The sequence below is a fragment of the Neomonachus schauinslandi genome, chromosome 2, assembly GCF_002201575.2.
Source record: "Neomonachus schauinslandi chromosome 2, ASM220157v2, whole genome shotgun sequence".
Lineage (NCBI taxonomy): Eukaryota > Metazoa > Chordata > Mammalia > Carnivora > Phocidae > Neomonachus > Neomonachus schauinslandi.
Window position 1 is genome coordinate 50,664,962 of NC_058404.1, and position 26,066 is coordinate 50,691,027.

The 26,066-nt window shown below is 39.7% G+C and overlaps 1 protein-coding gene across 1 annotated transcript in view; it reads right to left on the bottom strand.

The window, feature by feature from the left end:
* Positions 1-26,066, bottom strand: part of KIF13B (kinesin family member 13B) — a 201,435-nt gene that overhangs the window by 74,371 nt on the left and 100,998 nt on the right. The window contains exons 14-21 of the mRNA XM_044912850.1: positions 18,689-18,819; positions 13,999-14,085; positions 12,300-12,490; positions 11,601-11,811; positions 10,550-10,712; positions 6,871-7,017; positions 4,993-5,142; positions 4,565-4,693 (exon numbers count right to left, since the gene is read on the bottom strand). Of these exons, the coding sequence (XP_044768785.1) occupies positions 4,565-4,693; positions 4,993-5,142; positions 6,871-7,017; positions 10,550-10,712; positions 11,601-11,811; positions 12,300-12,490; positions 13,999-14,085; positions 18,689-18,819 (1,209 nt within the window). The remainder of the gene's footprint in view (positions 1-4,564; positions 4,694-4,992; positions 5,143-6,870; positions 7,018-10,549; positions 10,713-11,600; positions 11,812-12,299; positions 12,491-13,998; positions 14,086-18,688; positions 18,820-26,066) is intronic.

Sequence of the window (26,066 nt, forward strand, 5' to 3'; positions counted from 1 at the left end):
TTGGCAGTCAGTGCATTCCAAAACTCCTCCAACTATGAAGGAAACTAAATTCTAAAATTAATTAAGCAAAACTAAATTCTGATTTTATAATTGATTACGGGCTGACTTTCATATGATTGAGCATTGATCATTTATTATGTTCTTCTCTGGTCACTTCCTGTATGTTGCATGATACGCTGTGCCTCCAGTAAACAAATTCAACAAAGGTAAACTTGAATATGTGACCAAAGTTGATATAGTTCAGCAACCACAAATACAATCGTCTTAACATTTCAGGAAGCATTAATAATAACACAGAATATCAGGCAAAGCAGATGACTATTTTTCCTATACCAGGTACATATAATGGGTAAGCAATGGTTGAGAACTCCTATTTTTTATTCATTTTTCCCAACAATGGCAACAAGTTTTTGAAACATTTAGATAGCAATTCCCCAACAGGCTACAAAAAGATAGATTGACTAATGCATTTCATCTGTCCAAACCTAACAGAGCAATCAGTGTTCAGCAATTAATTTTTTGTTCATTTTAAAAACCATCACTTTTTCATTAAGTGTTTAAAATTTTTTATTATATTAAGGTGAGACAATGTAATATTTGGGAAGATTACAAGATTTCTGTAGAACAGAGATCTAAATAAAACTCTCTGCCACATATCAGCTTCTGTTTTTGAGCAGATTAAATTCTTAGTTTTCTTAGGCTGAGATTTCTCCTATGTAAAACACGATAGCTACCTAATGATACTGGCGTGAGGACTGACTATAACAATGGAATGAAATGAATGAAAACACATCCAAGCATTGAGTGGACAGATGTTGGAAACATACTTCTTTGTGATTAAATTCCATCGGAAAGCCAGTATTTTTTTCTTAGAAATCAATCTCAATTTTTTTTTTTTTTAAAGATTTTATTTATTTATTCATGAGAGAGAGAGAGAGAGGCAGAGGGAGAAGCAGGCCTCCCGCAGAGCGGGGAGCCCGATGCGGGACTCGATCCCAGGACTCCGGGATCATGACCTGAGCCGAAGGCAGATGCTCAACCATCTGAGCCACCCAGGCGCCCGAAATCAATCTCAATTTTAAGGTTGAAATAAATTATAAGATTTCATATGCTGACCTATATCCTAAAGACAACTTATCAGGAATAAGAACTGCCAGGAATGAAGAATATCAGGAATGAGGAATACCCTGATATCCAGAACATAGTTTTTGTTTGTTTTTTGTTTTTTAAGTTTCTGCAAACAGAAATCAAAATCACCACAAGGTGTCAGAATACCACAGACTTTGACTTGCCACTGCTCAATATAAAGCCCAGGAATGTCAGAAGACATGCTGTTTGGGGTTTTAAAATATACTCATTTAATTTAATGTAATTTAAAATATCAGTATGTTAATATGTGCATACTTATTTTCATCACAGAAAAATAAAACCAGACTGCTTTTATAAGCTGGTGGTACTTATCGCCTATTATTGTTAAGTGTCCCAAACTGATTTCATTTTTTCCACCAATATTTTGTTTACTTTCATACAGTCTGTCTTCCTCCTTTTACATAAAAGACTATTACATGCTTAGAATATGGTCTCTAAAAACCACTTACCACTGAAACAAGCCAGGTTCCTTGGAGAAATAGCTGATTCCAGGTCTGGGATAAGAAAGGTCCAGGATGGGACTAGAATATTCCTCATACCAGAAAGCGAGAAAGCTATCAGAGTCTATGACAGTTAGGGTTGTGTCAAAAGGACTCCAGAGAGGAGCCCACAGGCCAAAGATGGGATCATGTGAACTTTGATATAGGTAATAAATACACGGATTGAAACACATCAAGGGTGCCTGGGTGGCTCAGATGGTTAAGCATCTGCCTTCGGCTCAGGTCATGATCCCAGGGTCCTGGGACCGAGTCCCACAGCAGGATCCCTGCTCAGCGGGGAGCTTGCTTCTCCCTCTGCCTCTCTCTCTCTCTGTCTCTTATGAATAAATAAATAAAATCTTTAAAAAAAAAAAAAGAAACACATCAAATATGCTTACATTGCAGAGTTCATAATGATATTTGGACTAAAAACAAAATCTCACTGGTCATTAGTAGGAAAACCAATTAATTATTTTGAAAATGAGGTTTTTAAAAGGAGAAAAGAACGGAGCATTTACCCCGCCTTTCCTGTACAAAACTGTATCTCTGAGGAGCAAATACTTGATGTAATAGGATGATTCTTTCTAGAAAAGAATTCTAGCTAATAAATGATGGTTGACAGGATTATAGTATCATTCTTTTCTAGCTCCTCATGAAATATCTAGGTATAATCAGCAAAAATTGCTAACATCCCCAAAAGAACACCAGATATAATGTGCCTTCTGACAGAAGAACACACCATCACCTATAAAATGTCCTTGCTACCCCCTTTCCCTTATATCACCTTCATATCTAAATACCAATTTACAGTAAATACAGCTTAACACCTTAAAAAATACAAATCAGCAAAATCAAGATTATGAGAAAATACAACAACCCAGTTTCTACGATAAATAAACTATAGGGTAAGAGAGAAAGAGAGAATGAGAGAGAGGAAGCAAGCAAGCACAAGTGCCCGCACCTAAAGATTAGGATAGATTTAAGAGACACATCAAACAAGACAATCAAGGAAACTGACTGGGTATCTCATATTAAGGAAGTATTCATTTTTGTTTATGATATAATGGGTTTTTTAAAGTACTCTTCTTCTAGAGATAAATACTAAACTATTATAGATGAAATAAGATGTCTGGAATAGCTTCAAAATCACCCACGGGAAGGGGACAGCACAGACAGGCTTAGGCGGATGAATGAAATAAGACTGACCATGAGTTGATGTTGAGGGAGGGTGGGTGGAGATCAATAACACTTTTCTCACTACTTTTGTATATGTGTGCTATCTTCCACTAAAAAAATCTCAAGATATTTTAACTTCATTTTTTTCTTAAAAAAAGCTTATGTTATCCAGGATATACTACTTTTTTTCAGTGATGACTTTCCCAAGCGAGACAATATCCTTGTACTGTTGTCAACTTTCACGCAGCTGCACTTACTAGTCCATCACCATTGAAATGGCCCGTTAGGGAATGATCAAGCCTATGTCTCAACCTTCGGTAATCCTATAACCTCAGAAAAAAATGTTCTAGAATCAAGAATAACACAAAGATTAACGTTTTAGTGAATTAAGAATTTTCCCCTACCTTCTGAAGCATCTGACTTAAATGTCTGAGGCCTTCTTAATACATGCAAAGACCCTTGAAAGGAGCCCATCTCTAACAGCTATGGCTTCCCCACAGCTTGCAGCGAATGTGTCACTTACTCCTTTCGGTATCAACTCCAATTCTAGAAATATTTACTGAGGCACAGCACTGGACTGAGGATGGATGATGAAATTAGAGTTAAGTTTAGGCTTCTTTCACTGCACCTTTGAATGGCCTTCTTCTCACTCGTACACTGTTCCCATGACCCTTGTGGATTTCTCTTCCTCAAAAACCTTTTAACTGGTTCCTACAGTGATTCTCAACTGATGGCACACTGGCCCAGCTAGGGTGTGTTTGGAAAGGTCTGAGGGGAATTTTTTCATTGTCATAATATGACAGAGGCAGCACTATCTACACCAATTGGGTAGGAGTTCAGGAATGTAATGACCTACTTAAAATCTACCTAGCAATTATCCATGAAAAAAGCACAGCACCCTATGAAGACAGAGTTTTGCATAACATGCTCTCCTTCAAGTTCATTCTGAGTCTTGTTTCCAGAAATTTTCCTCAGACTTTGCTTTCTGAATTAATTACCTCTCTTCTATGTCCCCAAATATCTCTTGTCTACCTCTCTCAGAGCACTTGGGTCACACGATATTGGAGTCTTCTGTTCACTTGTGTGTCCCTCTACACATACACACAAACTACACAGGCTGCTCCTTAAGAGAAGAAATCCTATCTTTTTCATCTTTATATTCCCAGTACAATGTCTGACAGATAACACTCAGCAGCGTTCACGAATGGCATACCTGGGAAGAATGGAAAGAGCAGGGTTTGAGACTGGCACATGCTGGAATAGCACACACAAAGGCACATGGGTGAAGAGGAACAAAAAACATGTGGAAAAACAGTGTGAAGAATGAGGTATAGTAGAAGCTTAGGAACAGAACCAGGGCCAGGATAAATCTTGAGCCTCAGCAGAAGTCAAGAGGTCCAATAATTTATGTGAAAAAACTGTGCCTCTCTAGAGAGAAGTTCAGATAAACATAAATCCATATAACTTTGGAGCAGAATGGTTCAGAAGAAAGAGGTGACTTATCCAAGGCTTCACAGAAGCAGGTGGAAGTACCTAGCTAACTGGTTAGTACCTGTGAAGTACCTCACAGTGGAAGTACCTAGCTAACTGGTAAATCAGTATATATAATGAAATATGGTCTCTGTAATACCAACTCTAAAGATTTACTTAGAGACAGATATTTTCAAAATTCGACAAGAACACAATATTTATTGTCTAAATAGCCACAACCCTCAAAATCATCTACACTTCCACTACTTCTAAATGAAACTGGGACTTACCATGCACACAAGTCTGTTTTCCTGGGTTTCCTTATCACAGGAGAGATCTGTGGTGTCATCACCTCCAGCAATTCTTTCCCCAATGTCACCACTTATTCGCATCACCTCGACATGCAGCCGACCTGCCACCTAGAACAATAGAGGAGAAGCAGGTATTCTTTCCAGATTTTGTTTTTTCTTCTGTTTTAGAGTTAAATGGTTGGGTTAATGGTAAATGAGAATTTAGAAGCCTAGGTTCTAACAGTTACTTTCCCTCAAAGTACATGGAATAATCACCATCAAGCAGATGGAAACACAGGTCTTATTAATAATACACATAAATAGCACTTGTCATTATTAATGAAAAAGAGTCACAACAATATACTATAGCCACCCTACTGTTTCTTAAACTTTTCTCTGAAGGACACAAGGCATGAAGAGAAACTAACCTCTCCTTTCTGGTTGACAATTGGAACAGCATACTGTAACTTCACATCATAGAAGAGGGACTCGAGGAAAACATTCGCCACCCCAATGAGACTGTGATTTTCCTGCTCATCATAGAATGGATCAGCACGCTTGAAGTAAGACCGTATGAGCTTTAAAGAGATTTGGAACATCACAACTTCAGAAATCACTTAAAATAAATTAATTCAACCTACTACCACTTTTTGATGGCCTCTCATAAAGTCATTAAACTTAGCTTAAGCACAGCACTGGATTACACGACTCTCTCTTCCTCACTCCCATTAGAATGGTGGTCAGCATACTTCACCCATGACAGCCATCTCATAATACATCATTACGTTTATCACTTCTCCTTTATTTGGAAATCTTGGCATGAAAATAGAGAAAACCAATTGACTAGAAAAAGAAGTCGAGTGTACAAAAGTACTCTTTAGTTTTCACTCCTATTTATTCCACTTGTTCCTGCCAAATCATAAGATGCATTGCCACTAACAAGAGCTGACCCCCTTACATGAGAGTAGTTTGCTTTTTTGTAATTTGTTAATGTTGTTTTATTTCTGGGCTGAAATACAAGAGGGGTATAGAAGAAAGAGGGGGAAAAAATTTTAAGAAAAAATGTCATCTAATGATAAAAAGTCATTTTTATTGATGATAATCTGGAAAAAATAAATATTTTTTAAAAAACAAGAGGCTAAAAAAAATAAAAATAAAAAACAAGAGACTAAAAAGTAAACAACTGTATGTGGAAACAAGACCAGCAGGGTTGAAAACTGTAAAAATATACATAATATGCATTTCTGTTTTAAAATATGCACAAGTACATGGTTGACCTAAATGGGAAAACCTGCAACTTAAGGAGAAAGTTCCAGAGTACAGCTCTACAGCACCTACTTTAGAATCAGAACTCCTTCCAAATCTGCTCTTAATAGTACAAATATTAAGATACCACTAATGTTCTCTTTAAAAGAGATATTGTAGGTTTCTATTTGCGAGATTAAATGTGTGGAGAAATGGGAAGAGAGATAATAAGGCATGGTCTCTGTCCTAAGTAAATTCACGGTCCAGTACAGAAGTACACACATGTGACACCAACAGATGTCAGAACGGAATGTAGAAGATTCTACTAGAAATCCAGAGAACACAAAATGAGGAGAAGAAAGGAGATGCCAGAAAAATAGATTATTTTTGATAATTATTATTTTTTTCTTCGTTTATGTTTTTTTATTATGTTAATCACCATACATTACATCATTAGTTTTTGATGTAGCGTTCCATGATTCATTGTTTTCGTATAACACCCAGTGCTCCATTCAATACGTGCCCTCTTTAATACCCATCACCAGGCTAACCCATCCTCCCACCCCCCTCCCCTCTAGAACCTATGGAAAGAGCCAAGATGTCTATCGACAGATGAATGGATAAAGAAGATGTGGCGGGGCGCCTGGGTGGCTCAGTCGTTAAGCGTCTGCCTTCGGCTCAGGTCATGATCCCAGGGTCCTGGGATCGAGTCCCACATCGGGCTCCCTGCTCTGCGGGAAGCCTGCTTCTCCCTCTCCCACTCCCCCTGCTTGTGTTCCCTCTCTCTCTCTCTCTGTCAAATAAATAAATAAAATCTTTAAAAAAAAAAAAAAAAAAGATGTGGTATATATATATACAATGGAATATTATGCAGCCATTTAATAATTATTATTAAGATTCTTGATTAGCCAAACAATTTAGAGGATTAAAATAAATATTATTCTAGAAACAGGATTCCTATGTTAGCACAATGAACAATTCTTCCCTAAAATGGGTAGTCTCCTTCCTGCTTGGTTTCTTCTATGACTACCAGTTCCGTAATTTTTCTCAAGAGAACTTACCGGGGTATCTTCTTCACACTCTTTCCACTCCTGATAAAGGTCTCTCATATCCAGCAGCCTGTTGTCCAGTTTTTCTAGAGACCAAATCTGTTTTCCTTTTCCTTTTCTTCTCACCTGGATTGCAGGTTCACTAAGAAGAGAGCCTCGCTGTAAAACAGTAAGAGTGACCATGTGAAACACAAAGATATCCACCATGGAAGCCAACCCTGAACATGCTACACCCATCAGTCAAATGTCATCAACTAAAACGGAATTTCTATCCTTCTCTAGTCAGTTCACTGCAAAACTTCTCAGGAACCTTTTAAGCTTAATATAATGCCATTATATTCAACTGTAATCAAAATTTAAATTTAAGTATATAAATTAGATGTAATTTAAAAAGTAAATTTATATAGTAAATTATTCATATAGTAGGTTATTCATATAGTAAATGGGATATAAATTTAAATTTAAAACCCCAAAGACTAAATCATGTTTAATGGGAAATTAAAAAGGTTTTATTCAGGCCATCATCTGACCAGAGAGTATCTGTGGGTAGAAAAAGAGTCATAAGCATTGAATGGCAAGGGAAAGTCTGGTGGGATTGATAGCTAAGAAATGACCTTTTACCTTTCAAAAGTTTGAATTTAAAAAATTTTTTGCGGGGCGCCTGGGTGGCTCAGTTGTTAGGCATCTGCCTTTGGCTCAGGTCATGATTCCAGGGTCCTGGGATCGAGCCCCGCATCAGGCTCGATGCTCCGTGGGAAGCCTGCTTCTCCCTCTCCCACTCCCCCTGTTTGTGTTCCTCACTACCTCATTCTCTCTCTGTCAAGTAAATAAATAAATAAATAAATAAATAATTTTTTTGTTTTGAATGGGTAGTATCTTAATGTGGTACAAAACACAAAATGTTTAGAAGAGCAAACTGTGAAAAGAATCCCCATTTACCCATTTGGAGGCAACAAATGATATCAATCTGTAAATACACATAGTTTAAATTTAAAATTAAAAAAACAGTATGAACTAGATAGAGATGCTGGTCATACAACACTGAATGGACAAAATGCCACTGAACTGTTCACTTTTTTTTTTTTAAAGAAAGATGGGGGAGGGGCAGAGGAAGAGAGAGAGAATCTTAGGCAGGTTCCACACCCAGCACCCAGCACAGAGCCCCCGACTTGCAACATGATCTCACGACCCTGAGATCGTGACCTGAACCAAGAGTTGGACTCAACCAACTGAGCCACCCAGGTGCCCTTGAACTATTCACTTTAAAATGTTTGTGCTATGTGTTATTTCGCCAGAAAAAAACTAGAATTTAATGAAGTTTTTCCAGCTTGTAAAAGCAATGTGGGTGTTTTTTTTTTTTTTTAAGCTTTTATTTATTTATTTTAGAGACAGAGAGAGACAGCACAAGTGGGAGGGGCAGAGGAAAAGGGAGAGAGAGAATCTCAAGCAGACTCCACACTGAGCTCAGGGCCTGACACGAGGCTCAATCTGAGCTGAAACCAAGAGTTGGATGCCCAACTGACTGTGCCATCCAAGTGCCCCAAAGCAATGTGTTTTAATATAGAAACAGTTTTAAAACCACAACTAGAAAATAAAAATACCCCTGTGTATCTCCCCCAGAGAGACATACCTATCAGTTATCAGTTTAGATTTATTGCATAATTTATCAACTGTTTGGATAGGTCTACTCAGGACTTTAGGGAATTGTGAAATACATCGCTGTCGCTTTACCATTTCGCCTATAATGATTTTCAAAGAAACGGAATTTACATAATGAAACAAAGATTCTGAATTCTGAAGCTCAAAAACTGCCATTCTCTCATACTCTAAAGGTCCTTCTACCTCTACCTTTAATACCCATCACCAGGCTTTAATACCCATCAGCAGGCACTCAGCCTGCTAGGGAATAAATACAAAAAGCTCATCAGGGATCCACATGGAGTGGTACCGCAGGTGGAGAAACCTAGAACGGGGAGGAAACAGCAGCCAGCAATATCCTGCAGCATCATGACTTGGCCCTCCAGCAACTACTAACAAGAACTGGAAAAAATTAAAAAAAAAAAGGAATTTCTGCCTCTTACCAAAATCACGAGAGAGAGGTGAGTACAAGGCCAAGAGTAAGACCAGAACAAACAATAGTGCTCACAGCAAGGGCAAGACATTAAGTGAAATGGAAGCTTTCAAGTACCAAAAACAAAAGGTCTTATTGGATAAAAGAGGAAAGACCCAGCCTGAGTTAAAAAAGTCTCTCTCCTTAAGAAATACTTCCTTGTCCAGCTCCTCTCTCTGGGTGAAATCTGAAAATACTAATCTATTAAATCAATAGTAGTAGTGTAGATTAGTAGCCATTAACATGTTAACAATGGCTGCCATGACCCCAGCGATGTGCTTCATCTCTACCAGCCATGCAAACAGCCCCAGAACACACTATCAGCTGTCTAGGAGAGAGGGAGGCCCAAAATGACTTGCGTCACTTCTAGGTACTGACTTGGCTGCCCGGAGGCACGGTTGCTCCTTCCAACGAAGCCTGAGCCAGGATACACAGAAAAGGGCTACAGACAGTCATGCTGTATGGGGAGAAAATGGTTATGTTTCTGTTTTTCCAATTCAAACACTACAGAATGGAAGAAGACCTTGCTCTGCTCAGTCTTCTAGAAGAATCTAAGCCCATGATTGGCTTTCCTCTACCTCTTTTTTGGCTGAGTGCCATTGCACCTGTGGTTTGCCCTACAAATGCCAACAAGCAAAATAAAGTTCTAAGTTCAGATCACACACAGAACATGTATCAAGAGACAAGTCTCCATAGAGCAGTGAGTGCATCACGTTCACAATACCTATATTACTCAAAACATTAAGCATCCCTATTTGCCAAATATCTACTCTGTGAAAACAATGACCTTGAGGCTGGGATGCCACAAGAAAAAGAAAGATGTGGTCCTTGCTACCAAATCAGAATAGAACACGCAAGCATCCATTAAAGCTTTGTTGTGTCAAATACTGTGGGAGAAACAAAGCACATGGACCCTCAAAACATATATCTGAATACAAAATTCTATGTACCATCAAAAATTATGTATGAATATGACTGAGAGCTAGAAAAGGGCCTAAATAACAAAGAAAAGAAAACAACTGGATGGCTAGGATAGAAAATTTTGATGGGACTTTCCCCCTACAATTTATTAAATGGTTATTACATTATACCAAAAAAAAAAAAAAGATTTGTGATCATGAATACACACATGAAACAACCAATAAACAGTTTTGCAGAGCAATCTATTAGCAAGTGAAAATAACATGATACACATAAACGAAACACGGAACTTAGGGGAGGGGGGTTGGAGGGTGGTAACAGAATGAAGGGGAAAAACCACTTTCTGAAGATTCATCAGGAAAGACTTCCCAGAAGTCATAGAAACAGACTGAAGAAAGGAAGCTGAATGAAATAAATTGGTGGGGTGTGGTGGGAAGAGGTGGAGAGGGTATTCTAGTGGACAAAGGACACATACGCACAAAGGCAGAGAATTAAAAGCAAATAAATTCTACTCGAGAGAGAACAAGTCCAAAAGGATGCAGACTGTAGAAAGTGTAAGTGGGGTTGAGGGCAAGCCCACTGGTGTTTAAATACCACTGGTGAAACAGACAAGAGTTTTCTCCAGTGGTTCTCTGTCTCTTCCATTAACGACAACCTCACCTTCCTGTTGGCATCGAGGCTGGAGGTTGGAATCTGCAGGGTTACTTTATACTCTGTTCTTTTATCCAGTTCCTCTGCAATGTAACTAGCTTCTCTCACCAACAGATTGGCTTTCACAATTTGTTCCCTCAGCCTCATCAGGCTGTTATTCAGCGTTGCTTCTCTTTAAAAACAAGTGGGGGGGGGGGGATAACTATCAAGCAGCACATCAGAATATTATGTAGTACATAATATGTTAATGCCAAACTGCGAACCAAGCTTTACAACTGCCTTGTGCACGCAGGGACTATATTACTGACACCGACCCATGCACGCGCTTGTATCTGGGCTATATTGTAAGTACTGGCACACGCTCGTGTAACAAGCTGGCCGTTGATTAGGACAGTGCCTCAAAAACTTGACTGTGTATAAAAATCACCCAGGGATCTTGATAAACTAAAGATCTTGACTCACTAGGTCTGGGGTGGGGCCTGATACACTATATTTCTATCAATCTCCACCTGATTAGAGATGCTGCCTGTATGCAGACCAGACTTTTGAAGAGCAAGAGGTTAGTTAAGTACAGTCTGTAACCATGGATGAGACATTTTAGTGCAATGCTAATTAGCCCATATAGAGTTCAAACTTGCAATCTGCATCTCACTAGCACCATGCTTTACCTACCTGAGCTAATCAGTCCAGATAACCACCTTTTTTTTTTCCTTATTTTAAAAAGCATCTACCCAAGCTTCAGAACCTAAGGTATAATACAATGATAAAGTATAACTTCTAAGTACAAATACTTGTTTATTCAAATCCAAAAGCCTTACAAACTAAAATGGGGCAGCACCTAACATGGGCAACTTTAAATAAATCAATATAAATTCGTAATTCCCGTTTTTCTCAAAAATGAGAAAAAAAAAAAGGCAAATGGTTCTTAAGCTGTAACACTCTCTCTTAATATAATTCTTTTTCAAATAATGTCTAGATTTCTCCATACTGTATCATACCTAGGTGAGGTAAAGTGTTGAGCATATGCTATGCACACATAATAAAGGCGCCATGCACCTACCTCTCTTCGGCCCACTGTTTCAATCGCTGTTGAGCACTGGGTGAGTGGAAAGAAAACCTGTCTCCACTACGACAGTTTTGTTTCTCAGGAGACAGCCTTCTTCGTAGCTGCTCCAATTCATGTTCATACATAAGCCTCTGGCGCTCCAATGCAGATCGTTTTTCTTCTTCATGCTGTTGTTCTAGGCTGTTCAGTATCGACTGCATTGGATCTAAATAAGGTTTTTTTAAAAGGTAAAAACGAATGAAAGGTCACAGTACAACACAATAGATTTCAAATGTGGTTCTATACTGCTGTTTGGCATCCTAATTAGTAAATGAAGATTCTTGAAGACAGTTTGGAATAAACCCAGTGTTCCTTACTCCCCATTCCTCATCATATCATCTCTTCTGTCAAATACATGCTGAACTGTCTTCCACAGAGGAAAAGCAGGTCTAGTGTATGTACTACACATAACCTAAGAGTGACAGTGGCAGTCAAATTTCAAACATGAGAAATTCTATCAGTGAGAACAAAGTTGGCAGTGATTAGTACTCAAGGCTAAAAGAATGAAAAGTTTTTATAAATGTAATAAATTAAAAGAATATAGAGAATAACATAAAGATTTCCTTTTTTGTTAATATTTAAAAGGTCTCAATCATAAACATTTTTAACTTTCCATCAACTTTAAAAGACTCTAAAATGCACAGATCTGCTCACCATTACTACCCAGAGCCTTCATGGTAACCTCCATTTGCGCATATTCATAATTGAAGTTGATTTCACTGGACACCTCACTGGAGGAGTCTCCGTCTACATCGAGCTGCTCAGAACTGGTATCATTCTTCATGGAGGTGTCATGTTCCTCATCCTCTCGATCTGCTTTCTTTTTCTTTTTAGGCAAATTCAGTCTTGGGGGAGGGGAAGAATATTATTTTTAAAATAAAGATATGCACTTATTCCGTTCATTAAATACTGGCATTTCCTAGATGCCAAGGGGGTACCGTGTAAGTGTAAGGCAATTACTACACTCTGGAATTTTATCCTCTAGTAGTAGAAATAAACACATGCATGCACAAATAGTTACAACAGACCATGTGACTCGGGGCCACATGACTGTGACAAGCTAGGTGTTGAAGAAAAGCTGAGGACCGCTGGAATAACAACGGAAAAGATGACAGAGTAGGAAGTCATCTGAGCTGAGCTTTACAAGTGGGAACAGCATGAGAAGAGATGTGGAAATGGAAATTCTCATAGTCTCTGGAGAAATTATGAATACAACAACATAGGGGCACACAAAATTTGTATAGCAGAAGTTATGGGAGATAATGATGGAAAGATCAACGCAATTCAAACTATGAAGGCTTTGAAAACCAAGCCAAGCAGTTTACACCTGATTTAGTTTGAGAAGGAAGAAAAAGAAAAATATTTTCTACACACTTTGTGCCCCTCTACCCTTTCTTCAGTAATCAAAATATCGACTGGCCCACAAGCAAAGGATCTCCATTAGCCATAAGAAAAGTCAGTCTGATACCCCAAGCATGGTGACCAGTGACAGGAAGAGGAACAGACCAGGACTGTAGTTCTGTACAATCTCCAGCCCGCCCTTCCCTGGCAACACAACACCAGTTTTCTATGGAAAACACTGTGTGCAGTCCCAGCGCAGGCTCTTTCTCAGCCTCCCTTGTAGTTAAGAGGCAAATTCTAGCAAATGAGACAAAAATGGAAGATTGCTGGGGGCTCTAGGAAGACTTCTGCTTTTTCTGATCAAGCAGATAAGGCTAGTACCACCTTCTCCCTCATTCTCTTCATACGTGCCTGGATGCTGCTTTGATACCTGGAACGGCGTGGCCATCTTTAGACCACAGGGAAATGCCAAGACAAGGAGACAGTGACAAGCCTTCTGCCATGACAGTTTTGAGAGGCTTGGCCAAGGCCAACAACCATCCACCTTTGGATTTCTTATTTGGTCAGTGAAACAAACTGTTTAAGCCATTACAGTCAAGTTTGCCATTACTTGCAGCCGAAAACATTCCTAAATAAAATACGAACTTTATTTTATGAATAAGGAAACTAAAACTAGTCTTTTCCAATAAAAAATAAACAAATAAAAAGGTAAGCAAGTCAGAAAAAAAAAATTAATGAATTCTTACACCAGATGGCAAAACAATCATCTTGCACTGGGAAATAAAAAGGAAAAAAATAAGTAAGTAAACTCCTTATTTTTCCTGAGAGTATTGTTCATATGTCTCTCAGGCTCAAAGCATACAATGAACAAATCATATACAGTCAGTAAATACATATGTACAAAATACTGTATACTTTTTATGGAGTTAATTTTACCTTCCAATATACATTCTTCTGTTTCAAAGTATAATCTTCAATAATCTCTCTTTAAGAGCCATGAATAATGTCATACCTGAAGAAGTGGTTGTTTCCCCATAATATCCTGTCCCCGTGGTGGAGTTGTATAGGACTAGATACGGAAGAGCCATTTACAAATGTTCTGAGGGGGAGAAGAGGTCAATGCAAACAATGATTATCATGTTTTCTCCTTTAATTATCCCATACTATAGAGATCTATTTACTAGGAAAAATGAAATAATCAATTCCCCTGCCCTCAGTGAACTTTATTTGTATTTACTCCTCTTTTCTGCTAAGAAATGCTTGCAGTACTAAATATAATCAATTATTATCCTCTACTTTTCAAAGTTCCAAATTTGTTATATAGCATATTAAGGGGTAAATATGGAGCCTTTACAGCCAACAGTAAAAAGCTGGTAGCAATATACATTACAACTCAAATGAGTATGTCCAATCTACATGAATAGTAAGAGTCAATCAACCAACTAGACTCTAGAAATATAAGAAATGAGACCTATGCTAAATGCTTCTGTAACTTCCTAGAGCACAGAAAAACGTTCATATTCTATCAATGTATAAAAGATTTATAAGGTCCACTTGACTGGTTATCTTGACAATGGAGTTCAACAGAAGGGTGGATGGAAGGATATAAAAAGAAGAATTTGCAGGGGCAGGAAATATACAAAAATTATGCATACCACTATAAGACTGATATTCCTGGAATACCAGTTCTATCAAGCCTCTCTCCTGCTGAAGGACTCATTTGCTTAGACATAGCATAAAGGCCCTACAAAAGGAAGCCCTATTTATCTCTTCCTTTCTTTCCCCCTTCTAGTGAATTCTCAACTCCAGCCAAAAAAAAGGTTTATGTTCTGTCCACTAAACATGATTGATTGACTCTTCTTTCAAAGCCAGGCTTATTCCAGTCCTGCAACCTGGAATCCTGGAATAGAGTTCCTGCCCTCCCCATTCTCCCCACCAAGTCCTACTCAGCTTTCAAAGCCCAGGTGGTTTCTGCTTCCTCTGTAAAAGCTGCTCGTCACTCCAGCCAATAGTGTCTTAGTTTCTTTACTGTCCTAAAGCACTTAACTGGCTTTATATTGCTAGTTACTTTTTATGTATATGCATATACATAAAATCCTACTCTCTATATCCGGATTTCACTTACCATGTGGGTTTTTAAACACTAAAAGTAACTGGTCCTCCTATAGTGTGATTATTCAAAGCCATGAGCTCAAAAATTATATTAAGAGGGAACCTACTAAAATTAGCAGATTTTAGCCTTTCTTTTTTTTTTTTTTTAAAGATTTTATTTATTTATTTGAGACAGAGAGAATGAGAGAGAGAGAGAGCACATGAGAGGGGGGAGGGTCAGAGGCAGAAGCAGGCTCCCTGCCGAGCAGGGAGCCCCATGCGGGACTCGATCCAGGGACTCCAGGATCATGACCTGGGCCGAAGGCAGCCGCTTAACCAACTGAGCCACCCAGGCACCCGATTTTAGCCTTTCTGACACAAATTCTGTAAATACAATGAGGAGTTCAATTAAAGGCAAACATACATAGAGGCTAATTTTTAAAAGCCACAGCAGTTAAGCCATAATTAGTAAATAAAAGCATGATTATAATCACAGTTTTCAAAGTGTGGTCTCTGTGGGGTCCCCAAGATCAAAGCTATTTTTATAATAATGCTATCTTGCCCTTTTCACCGTGTTGACATTTATACCAACAATGAGTAAAACTGCTAGTGTTTTAGCACAAACCAAGGCAGTGGCACCAAACATTACTAGTAGTCGCTGGACTACTCACTGCCATACACTCACAATTTTTAAAAAATGTTTCCTTTGAGGATGTCCTTGATGAAGCAGTAAAAATTATTACTTTTTTTTTTTTAAAGATTTATTTATTTGAGAGAGCGAGAATGAGAGAGAGAGAGAGTACATGAGAGGGGGGAGGGTCAGAGGGAGAAACAGGCTCCTCGCTGAGCAGGGAGCCCGATGCGGGACTTGATCCAGGGACTCCAGGATCATGACCTGAGCCGAAGGCAGTCGCCCAACCAACTGAGCCACCCAGGCGCCCAAATTATTACTTTTTAAAAATCCTGGGGTGCCTGGGTGGCTCAGTTGGTTAAGCAACTGCCTTCGGCTCAGGTCATGATCCTGGAGTCCTGGGATCGAGTCCCGCATTGGGCTCCCTGCTCGGCTTCTCCCCCTGACCCTCCCCTCTCTCATGTGCTCTCTCTCATTCTCTCTCTCTCAAATAAATAAATAAAATCTTTAAAAAAAAAAAATTAAAAATCCTGACCCTGAGTACACAATTTTTTAAACATTTTGGGTGACAAAACAAGAAGTACATAAAAAGCACTGTGTTCATTCACACCAGAGTATGAGGACTGTCCTGAGCAAAAGACACATACAAAGTGGTATCTGGGCAGCCATTTTCTTGAAAATGGACAAAGCGAGGAAACGCCTATTTCAAGTGAAAATTGGGAGTTTGGAAACTGTGTCAATGTCCTTCACCCAAAGACCACTAGGAGCATTCCTGAAGCTGAACAAGCTGGGCTGATTCCTCATGCACAAGTAGAAGACACAGTCGCAGGAAGCATGGGGTGTCTCAGTGACAGTGTGCTCGGAAGGACTGTTGCAGGATTTGGGCTTTAGCCGGACAACTTGGCAAAGGCTCTGAGAGAGAGCGGTTCTGTATGTGTTGGATGCTGTCAGAAAGCCGGAGTACTTTTATGATTGGGCATTTCAAAAAAATCTTATCTATAAGAGGGGAGACTAGAATGAGGATAAAGTTGTGACTGGTAAAGAAGTAATCACTCACCTCAGTCAAGAGAAGGTATTTGGTATGTGACAGAGTGACCCTGGTTTTTGTCTGTGCTGAAACAAAATTTTTATGTGGCCTGCTTTGTCATATTTTATCACAGCTTCAGAGTAACCTTGCCTAAGGTTGGTATTCTGTGAGACTATTTAATAGGAGAATAGCATGCCCAGGCTGGGAGTGCCAGGCCCAACTTCTGCTGTTCTTTCCTCTTCCTCATTTGCATCCTTCACCATGAGCTGGATAGCTTCCCAATATTTAGACTTTCTGGATAAAATTAGTAATGATATTTTTTAAAGATTTATTTATTTATTTTAAAAGATTTTATTCATTTGAGAGAGAGAGCGCGTGCGTGCAGGAGGGAAAGGGAGGGAGAAAGAATCTGAAGTAGATACCATGCAGAGCCCAACACGGGGCTTGATCCCACGACTGTGAGCTCATGACTTGAGCCAAAACCAACAATCAGACGCTTAACTGACTGAGCCACCCAGGTGCCCCATGATTGACTGATTTATTTTAAAGAGAGAGAGAGAGCACGTGGAAGAATAAGGGAAGTGGCAGAGTGAGAAGAAGAGAGAGAATCTCAAGCACACTCCCCACTGAGTGTGGAGCCCAACTTGGGGCTCAATCTCACAATCCTGAGATCATGACCTGAGATCATGACCTGAGCCGACACCAAGAGTGAGATGCTCAACCAACTGTGCCACCCAGGCACCCCAAGATTAGTAATGATATTAATCACTATTCAGTACCACATAATGAAATGGGTCAACATTTGAAGAATCAATGTAAGTCAGTTAACAGTTACAGACCATTATATAACAGGGCAATAACAGCTTCATAGCTCAAGGAAGCAAACTGAGAAACATTTAATTTATATAATGTTTTATCTCTTCATTCATTCATTAGTTTTTGAGCACTTATATACTAGTCTTCTCTTACATACTAAGGACAGAGATCCAAAAAAGACAGGCCCTTGTCCTCAATGAGCTCACAGTCTCCTGGGGTAATAAAAGTTAATAGCCCACAAGAACACAATACGATGGGGCACCTGGGTAGCTTAGTCGGTTAAGTGTCTGACTCTTGATCTCAGCTCAGGTCTTGATCTCAGGGTCGTGAATTTAAGCCCCGCTTTAGGCTCCACACTGGGCATGAAGACTACTTAAAAAATAAAATAAAGTTTTTTAGGAAAAGAATACAATATGAAGTCTTAACATAACAGGAAGCATAAGGTGTACTGGGAATATATACTAGGGGCCCTTCATGTAGACCAAACAGGGAATTCCCCCAAAGTAGACAATGACAGAGCTTAGCCTTGAAGGTCAAACAGGAGTCAGCTGCCCAAAGGAATGACAGGCACAGAGGAATAGGAGACAAATAGAAGGGATATAAGGGATTTTGTATCAAAATTAGTAGAAAGCTTGGGGTGCCTGGGTGGCTCAGTTAAGTGTCTGCCTTCGGCTCGGGTCATGATCCCGGGGTCATGGGATCAAGCCCCACATTGGGCTCCCTGCTCAGCAGAGAGCCTGCTTCTCCCTCTCCCACTCCCCCTGCCTGTGTTCCCTCTCTCGCTGTGTCTCTCTCTGTCAAATAAATAAATAAAATCTTCGGAAAAAAAAAAAATAGTAGAAAGCCTTCTGGCTGTATGGGAAGTGACCCAGGAAAAAGATTAGAGTGTTGGCATAGTTCCAATCAAGATTTGATGAGGGTCTTATTTAAATAAGGCCACGGTAGTGAGTATAGAGAGGAGATACGGGTTTAAGAGATATTAAAAAGTTCAATGTAAAGGACTTGGTAACTAACTGGATAGCTTCATTAAGTGAACTTAAAAAGCAAAGGTCAAACATGCTACATAACATTCACAACTAGTGTACTTTCATCCTCTTAAAAAGTATTGTGACATTAACACTAATGAAAGTATATTACCTGGTGTTCTTCTGAGGAGTCAGCATCACCTGGCCTTCTGCTGTGATGTCTATAATACAATGTTCAGGAAGAATTCCCATTCCACAGAGCTGGATATCTTGGGAATTTGCTGAACCTATCAATGTATGTTCCTACAAAAGAATCAAAGTCACTGATTAATATTATTTCTTACATATATAAAAACTGAAATCATCTCCTCTGAGCCCTCTTACATTGATCCATTACCTTAGCTGAAAGGTCTTTTGAAGCAAATGGAATGGGGTAGAGGGAATTTCTGGCTTTCTCTGAAATATATTCTATAAGGTATATTTCCTTATAAGGAATAAATAGCAACTGAGTTGAGTTACACCTTTTAAAACTAAAACTATAGTTTTATATTAATGTCTATACTACATTATTTTCCATTGCAATCTTGATCCCAAATATTTTATACTACTCTCAGAGCATGAGCCATGTGTCAATAATGCACCAAAATGACTGGTCTGAAAACTACAGTTACTTAAGTTGTACATCACTTACCTGGTCTCAATCAAGATGATCAACTACAAAGATAAAAAAAGTATTCAAATCTAAGGAGCATGAAAAGATTAAAATTACTTTATGAATCCCATGGTCTCCCTAATCCTCATAGAAGATAAGATGGATGTGTTCTTCTTACTGTAGAGCCACAATCACTCAATTCTTGAAGCCCCAGTCACCAGCCTTGTTTTTTGGCTGGCAACTGAGAAAGCAGATGTAAAAATCAAGCTCCCTCTTATGCACTTCAACCCGGTATGTAATTAAACATTGATAACACCTGGATGTGTCCCTAAGCCAGCTTCTCCTTCCATACACCTAGATCAGTGGTCAGATACAAAATATGTTAGGCTTTGCAAACCATATGCAACCACTCAACTCTGCCTAGTAGTGTGAAAACACACAACACACAAATGAACAAGTGTGGCTACTTTCCAATAAAACTTTATTTATGAACACTGAAATTTGAACTGCACATAATTTTCACGTGTCTGAAATACTGTGGTTCTTCTCATTTTTTTTCAACCATTTAAAAAAATGTAAAAACAATGGGCATCTGGGTGGCTCAGTCAGTTAAGCGTCTGCCTTCCGCTCAGGTCATGATCCCAGGGTCCTGGGATCCAGTCCCGTGTGTGGCTCCCTGCTCAGCAAGGAGCCGGCTTCTCCCTCTCCTCCCTGCTCGTGCTCTCTCTCTCTCTTTCATGCACTATCTCTCAAATAAAGAAATAAAATCTTAAAAAAATGTAAAAACCATTCTTAGCTCCCAGGCCATAGAGAAGCAGGCAGGGAAATAGATTTGGCCGGTGGAAGTAGTTGCAGACCTCTGATCACGATGACTTTATCCAGTTGCAGGGGTTTTAAATACTGCTGAAACAGGGAAACTAAAGGGACCCCATGAAAAATTGCTGTTTTCACTCCTTTCCCTGCTTCTTTTCTTGCAAAGGCCTACACCCCCACACACACACCTTATAGAACAAATAATTTATGTTCTCCTTGTAAAGGTCAAGGAGTTAAGGACTTCCTTGGAGTCTTCCAGCACAATAGATACCATCTAAGGAGTGACCAAGACCACCGACTCATCAAGACCTCTGGCCCCAGGGCATAAGTAGCTTATGGAGGACACCTAAACACTCCTCTCTGTTCCTGGATGCCTGAGAAGACACAATCCTCAATAAAAACCCCAGGCCCCAAGCAAAGAGGGGACTCACTCTCCTTTCCTTGCCAAGTCTCCCAGATGTTCTGTCTGTATCTGCACTCTCTCCAGGTCTTCAATAAACTCTATTCTCTCTTCCTCTTGGCTTGCATTTGATTTCTATCCTGCATGAAGGCAAGGACCTTCTTGGCTGATCCTGCGGGACCCCCTCTGGGTCCTCAGACCCCGCCTGAAGGCAACACTGTCTTTATATAAATTAAATCACCCAGCGAGGAACTATAGACTTCAGTTCCATCATTTTCCTGCCTCCACTACCACTATTCTAGTCTCGCTAACCATTATTTCTTGCCTACTTGGATGCTTAAAGACATTTCATTTTTTTTTTAAGATTTATTTATGTATGTATGTAGGTATGTATCTATGTATCTGTGTATGCATGTCAGTGAGTGAGTGAGTGAGCGAGCGAGTGGCTAGCAAGCGCACTCCCAAGTTGGGGTAAGAGTGGAGAGGGAGGGAGCGGGAAAGAATTTCAGGCGGACTCCGCCCTGAGCACAGAGCCTGACACGGGACTCCATCCCAGGACCCTGAGATCATGCCCTGAGCCGAAACCAAGAGTCAGACGCTTAACTGACTGAGTCACCCAGGTGCCCTGCTTAAAGCCATTCCAAAGTGTCTAAATGTCATGACATGTGAGTGTCTAAAGACATTTCTAAGTGAAAAGCCCGAAGCAGAACTTTTGCTCCCCCACCCCTACCCAATGAATCTATTCTCTTCCCCATTAATAGTCATTACTGCCACCACCCAGTTAGTCCGCTAAAAAGCTTAGATGCTACTGAGTCCTCTCTTTCCCTTACCAGCCTACCCCTGGGCCCATGTCAATCAGAACATCCCTACAGACTGTCCCACCAAAACATATCCAGAATCGGCTTATTTTCCCCCACCTCTACTATCACGCCCTGCTCTATTGCTGGGGTGAATACATGAACCTCCTATTTCCTCCACTTCTAATCCTAATCCCCCAACCCCATCCATCACCAGCATAATAGCTGATCATGTGATGTCCCTATTTAAAACCCTCTAGTGGTTTCCCTTTGAGCTTCGAAAGAAGTCCAAATTCTTATCCAGGCTTTCAAAAAACACTCAGTGATGTGGCCCCGCCTACCTCTCCTATCCTAGGTCCTGCCACTCCCCCTTCTCCTGGAGCAAGATAAGGCCACCATTGGCCTTTTATCTGCCCCTTGAGCACACTGGCGGTTTCCTTGGTCTGAAACGTTTTCCCGCTGACCTTGATACTGGTAATTTCTTATCATTTCTATCTCACCTTTAATGGGCACATTCTCAGAGAGATATATTTCGAACTGATAATCAGAAATAACCACCCCATCACCCTCCTATTTCAATTCCTTACTTAGCACTGACTGTGGTGGGCTCAGTATCTATCTCCACAGCTAGCATGGAAAAAAGCAGAGAACAGCTTGACCCACTCCCCACTGTAATCTAAGCACTTAACACAGGCGTGGCACAATTAGGAATTAAATAAATATAAAAGAAAAATAAATGAACAATCATTTCCCTTCAGACTCAAAGGAAGACAATTCTCTCCTCTTCTTTGCTGGTAACTCTTCTAATTATGTTGTGGGTCTCAGCGCTTCCCATCTCTTCTGGGACCTCAATCTCATGAAAAGGACCCTGCCCCACTAGTATTTTCATTTCCCCTTTTCTGGGGGTTTCTTCACTCAACTATACTGCAGTGGTGTTTCTAAGGAAACAAAGAGCTGGGGATCCAGAGGTGTCCCATGGTATCCTATTCAATCCCCAAGGAGTATATATAATACAGAGGACATTCCACATAAACCTTTACCCCTCACTACTAGCTGAGGCTTCCTGGCTAATCCCCATACTTTCCTAATCTGGAGAACAAGACCTGACTGTGGAAACTGCAAGTGATGCTTTATGATGTTCAGTAGCGGGCCTAAAGAATCTGTTCCATGCCTGTCTCCATTCCCCGCTTTGGTTCTTCCCTCCCTGCCTTTACAACACCAACCCCACGCTGGAGAGAAGTTCCAAAAGGAGGAAAGAAATATCTAAAGAGAGGGATGCCTGGCTGGCTCAGTTGGAGGAGCATGTGACTCTGTCTCAGGGTTGTGGGTTCAAGCCCCACACTGGGTATAGAGATTACTTAAAAATAATAAAATCTTAAAAAAAAAAAAAAAAAGTCTACAGAGAGAAAGGACACAAGGCCACCTAAAAAGAAGGAAAAATCCCCAAAGCACTTGGTTCAGGCCACTTCCATGTATAATCCCATTTCTCCTCCTGTAAGAAATTCTAGAAGGAGTCCTAACAGTGACTTTGGTGGAGGTGGAGGTAGAGGTAAGCCTTGAGCTATATATTCCAAGCCCACATCTGTGCCCTTGCTCTTCTTGTTCTCTTTGCCTGAAATGCTCCCTCTTCCCTTCAACTAAATGAGAATGTCTTTCAATACCTAGGTCTAGTTTCATCTTCTACTTGAATGTTTCACCATTAGGCCACACTGACTTCTCCCTTCTCTGAACCCTGATTACATTCAGAGTGGGTACCACATTTTACTACCTGTTGTACAAATGGTTTTTTCCCTTTATTTAGACAGCAACCTTTACAGGACTCCTGCATCTTCTCCAAAAAAGAGAATAGTACATGATACATGGTGGATGCTAAGTATCTGGTCACAGACTGAATTAAAAATTACTGGAGACAGGATATTAACATGAACGGGCAAAGGTCTAATCCAAATTCTAGGAGGAAAACTTCATTTTTTCAACAAATATTATACTGAACACCTATCATGAGCTGGGCATTGAGTCACCAGAGATAAAAGAGAGACAAAGTCCCATTTGTGGTGCTTATGATCTCAGCAACAACTTAAATTTCTCATTTGAGATTATACTCTATTCTGATTTGGATGATTTGCTGCAATCTCAAACATTGAGCTCTAAAGCTCAATCTGCCGAAAGCCTTACTGTTTGATATTTAAACAAGTTGGACAGTAAACTTTTTGATAAATACCTCCTATTGTGCTCTAAGCACTGCAATAAAAATACTGATGAGGAAAAAAAATAAACTTACCATAGGTTGGTATAGAGGTTATCTAATAAGTGCTATGAAAGTACAAGGTAATCAAAATAAGATAGTTAATCAGGGGTGGCTTTTCAGTCTCTATGTGATATATGGATATAATGCTTCTTTTTCTAAAAGATTTGTTTATTTTAGAGAGAGAGAGAGCACGGGTGCACCAGGGGGAGAGGGGCAGAGGGACAGAGAGTTTCAAGCGGACTCTGTGCCAAGTATGGAGCCCAACACAGGGGCTTGATCCCATGACCTCCAAGATCACGACCTGAGCTGAAACCAAGAGATGGGCGCCCAACCAACTGCACCACCCAGGCACCCCTGGATATAATGATTCTTAAAGTACACTAGTTTTCGGGAAAACTTTAACAAATATAAAATACTAGATTTAAAGGTCTCAGAAATAATCAAAGGCTAGAAATGGCTTTTTAACCTTTCTTCATCCGTTTAAATTTAATTTCACTGGAGATGATTACTTAACTATTCTATGAATTTATTGTACCTTGCTTCCTTTATAAATCAACTATTTACGGGGCTCTTTTAAGAATCTCCCTTTCATCAACTAAGTCCTAAAAGAAAGAGAAAGACGGAGACAGAGAGGAACAGGATGAGGTGAAAGGAGGGAGGAAAGAAAGGAAGATGAAAAGAGACAGAACTTGTCCACTAGTGACATATTTCACAGGGCAAGCTTTTCCGAGCCTGCAAGAAGGAAAAGTAGCATATTAGTAAAGCCTGTGAGGTTCCTCAGCCTTATCAGCATTCTCAGATAATTTCTGAAGGAAAAGGTAAGTGAGTACCAGGGGCATTAAGCAGAAAAGTAGTTACTCCTCACATATTTAAATAATCAAAATTCTTTCATAAAGAAGTCACACTGGTTTAACAGAACCAAGACTCTGAAGACAGCTGTTCCGGAATGGAGGTGAAAAAGGCAGGAAGGTATCTGTCCATCTTTTATGAATTCAAGTCCTACACCACAGGAGTCCAACTGCTGCCAACCCAAGAACTCCTAATGTGCCCTAACTGTGTCTTATTCATCTTGGGGTCCTTGAAACCGAACCCGCAGCTCCACAAACACTGACTGGCTGGTGCCTCTGCCATTCTGATCCCCTCAGTCAGCGACTGAACACTGGCCAAGACGACAACAGGCATTGTCATCTATATGATCGACGTGTTTTAAAGCTGCTGCTGCTTTAATCACTTATCAAGGTATGAATCCTTAGGGTGCATATATAGAATTCGCCCCAAATCCTTCAGAATCAGCCTTGTTTCCCAGGCCATTAATAACTGACTTGTGAAAAGAGTAGATCCAGAACTGCATGAGCAAAACAGCCCTCCTGAAAAGATTTGGTGGATAATCGAAAGGCGTGTTTAGATCAATCATATTATGATCCCATTTCTGTAATGTAAAAATATGTATCACTCTACGTCTATAGACACACATATAGGAATAGATCCAGAGGATATGGATAAAACTATTAAATATTAACTGTGGTCCTCTCTGCATGTTGGAGTTTGGGGACGAATCCTCCTCCCCTTTTTCTAGTAAGTGTTTATAAAACTCTTCAGGAAACAAAGTGTATTACTAGCATCATGTTTTTAAAGTGGGGGAAGCAGTTCTTCCCTCTAGAAGCTTGGCCAGCACTGGAAGACTATCTCAGAATCACAGGCAGTCTTTGCTTTGCACGAGAGCACAGAACTGTAAAAATAACTCTGCAAGAAGATCTTAATAATCAATGGGCAAAACCGCAATTATTCTGTGACTTTTTAAAATGTCTGTAAAAACATTAAGAATTCTCTTATAGTCACAATGTATAAGGAAATGAAAAAACAGTAAAACTATTTAGTATACCGTAATTTAAAATATTGGACACACTGAAATTTAAAACATTTTCTTTGCGAAAAACTTATCAAGAGTAGTTTAAACACTACTTGCCTTCTTCTTCTCAATATATATATAACTTACAATATGGAGTGAGCATATTTTCTGTGCCTTGGCGAACTGTGATACTCCTTTCTAAGCATCTACCGTTTTAACCTCTGTACTCCAGATGCTGCAAAATTTTTCCAAGAGCTCCTTCAATGGGAAGTGTTCTCTGGTGTCACTCCCTTTGGGACATCTTTATCCTTCTCGTCACACTTTCATGACTTACATCGAGAAGTTCACCCTCACTAAGTTTCTCTGGCTGCATATGTAAAATCTCACAAACAGCAGTGGCATGCATCAACATTATTTACTAAATTGTGGTAACTGGAATTTGTGCGTGTTGGAACCATGCAACACAAGGATTGCCCATGCATGCAAATCAGATGCAAAATCATCTTGGGAGTTATGTTCCATCTACGGTTTGGCCACCATACCCTGCCTCTGCCAGTTCCAGACTAAACAAATAAACGGAGGATTCTGTTCTGGAAGAGACTCATACCACTTGGAACTAGAAAAAACATTAGAGATCATTTAATCCAGTGCCCTCATTTATAGATGGGGTGCTGTAAAGCACCCAGAGATGTGAAGTCATCTGCCCAGCATCTAAATCGACTTCAGAATTCGAAGACAATAAATAAATAAATAAATAAATAAATAAATAAATAAATAAATAAATAAATAAA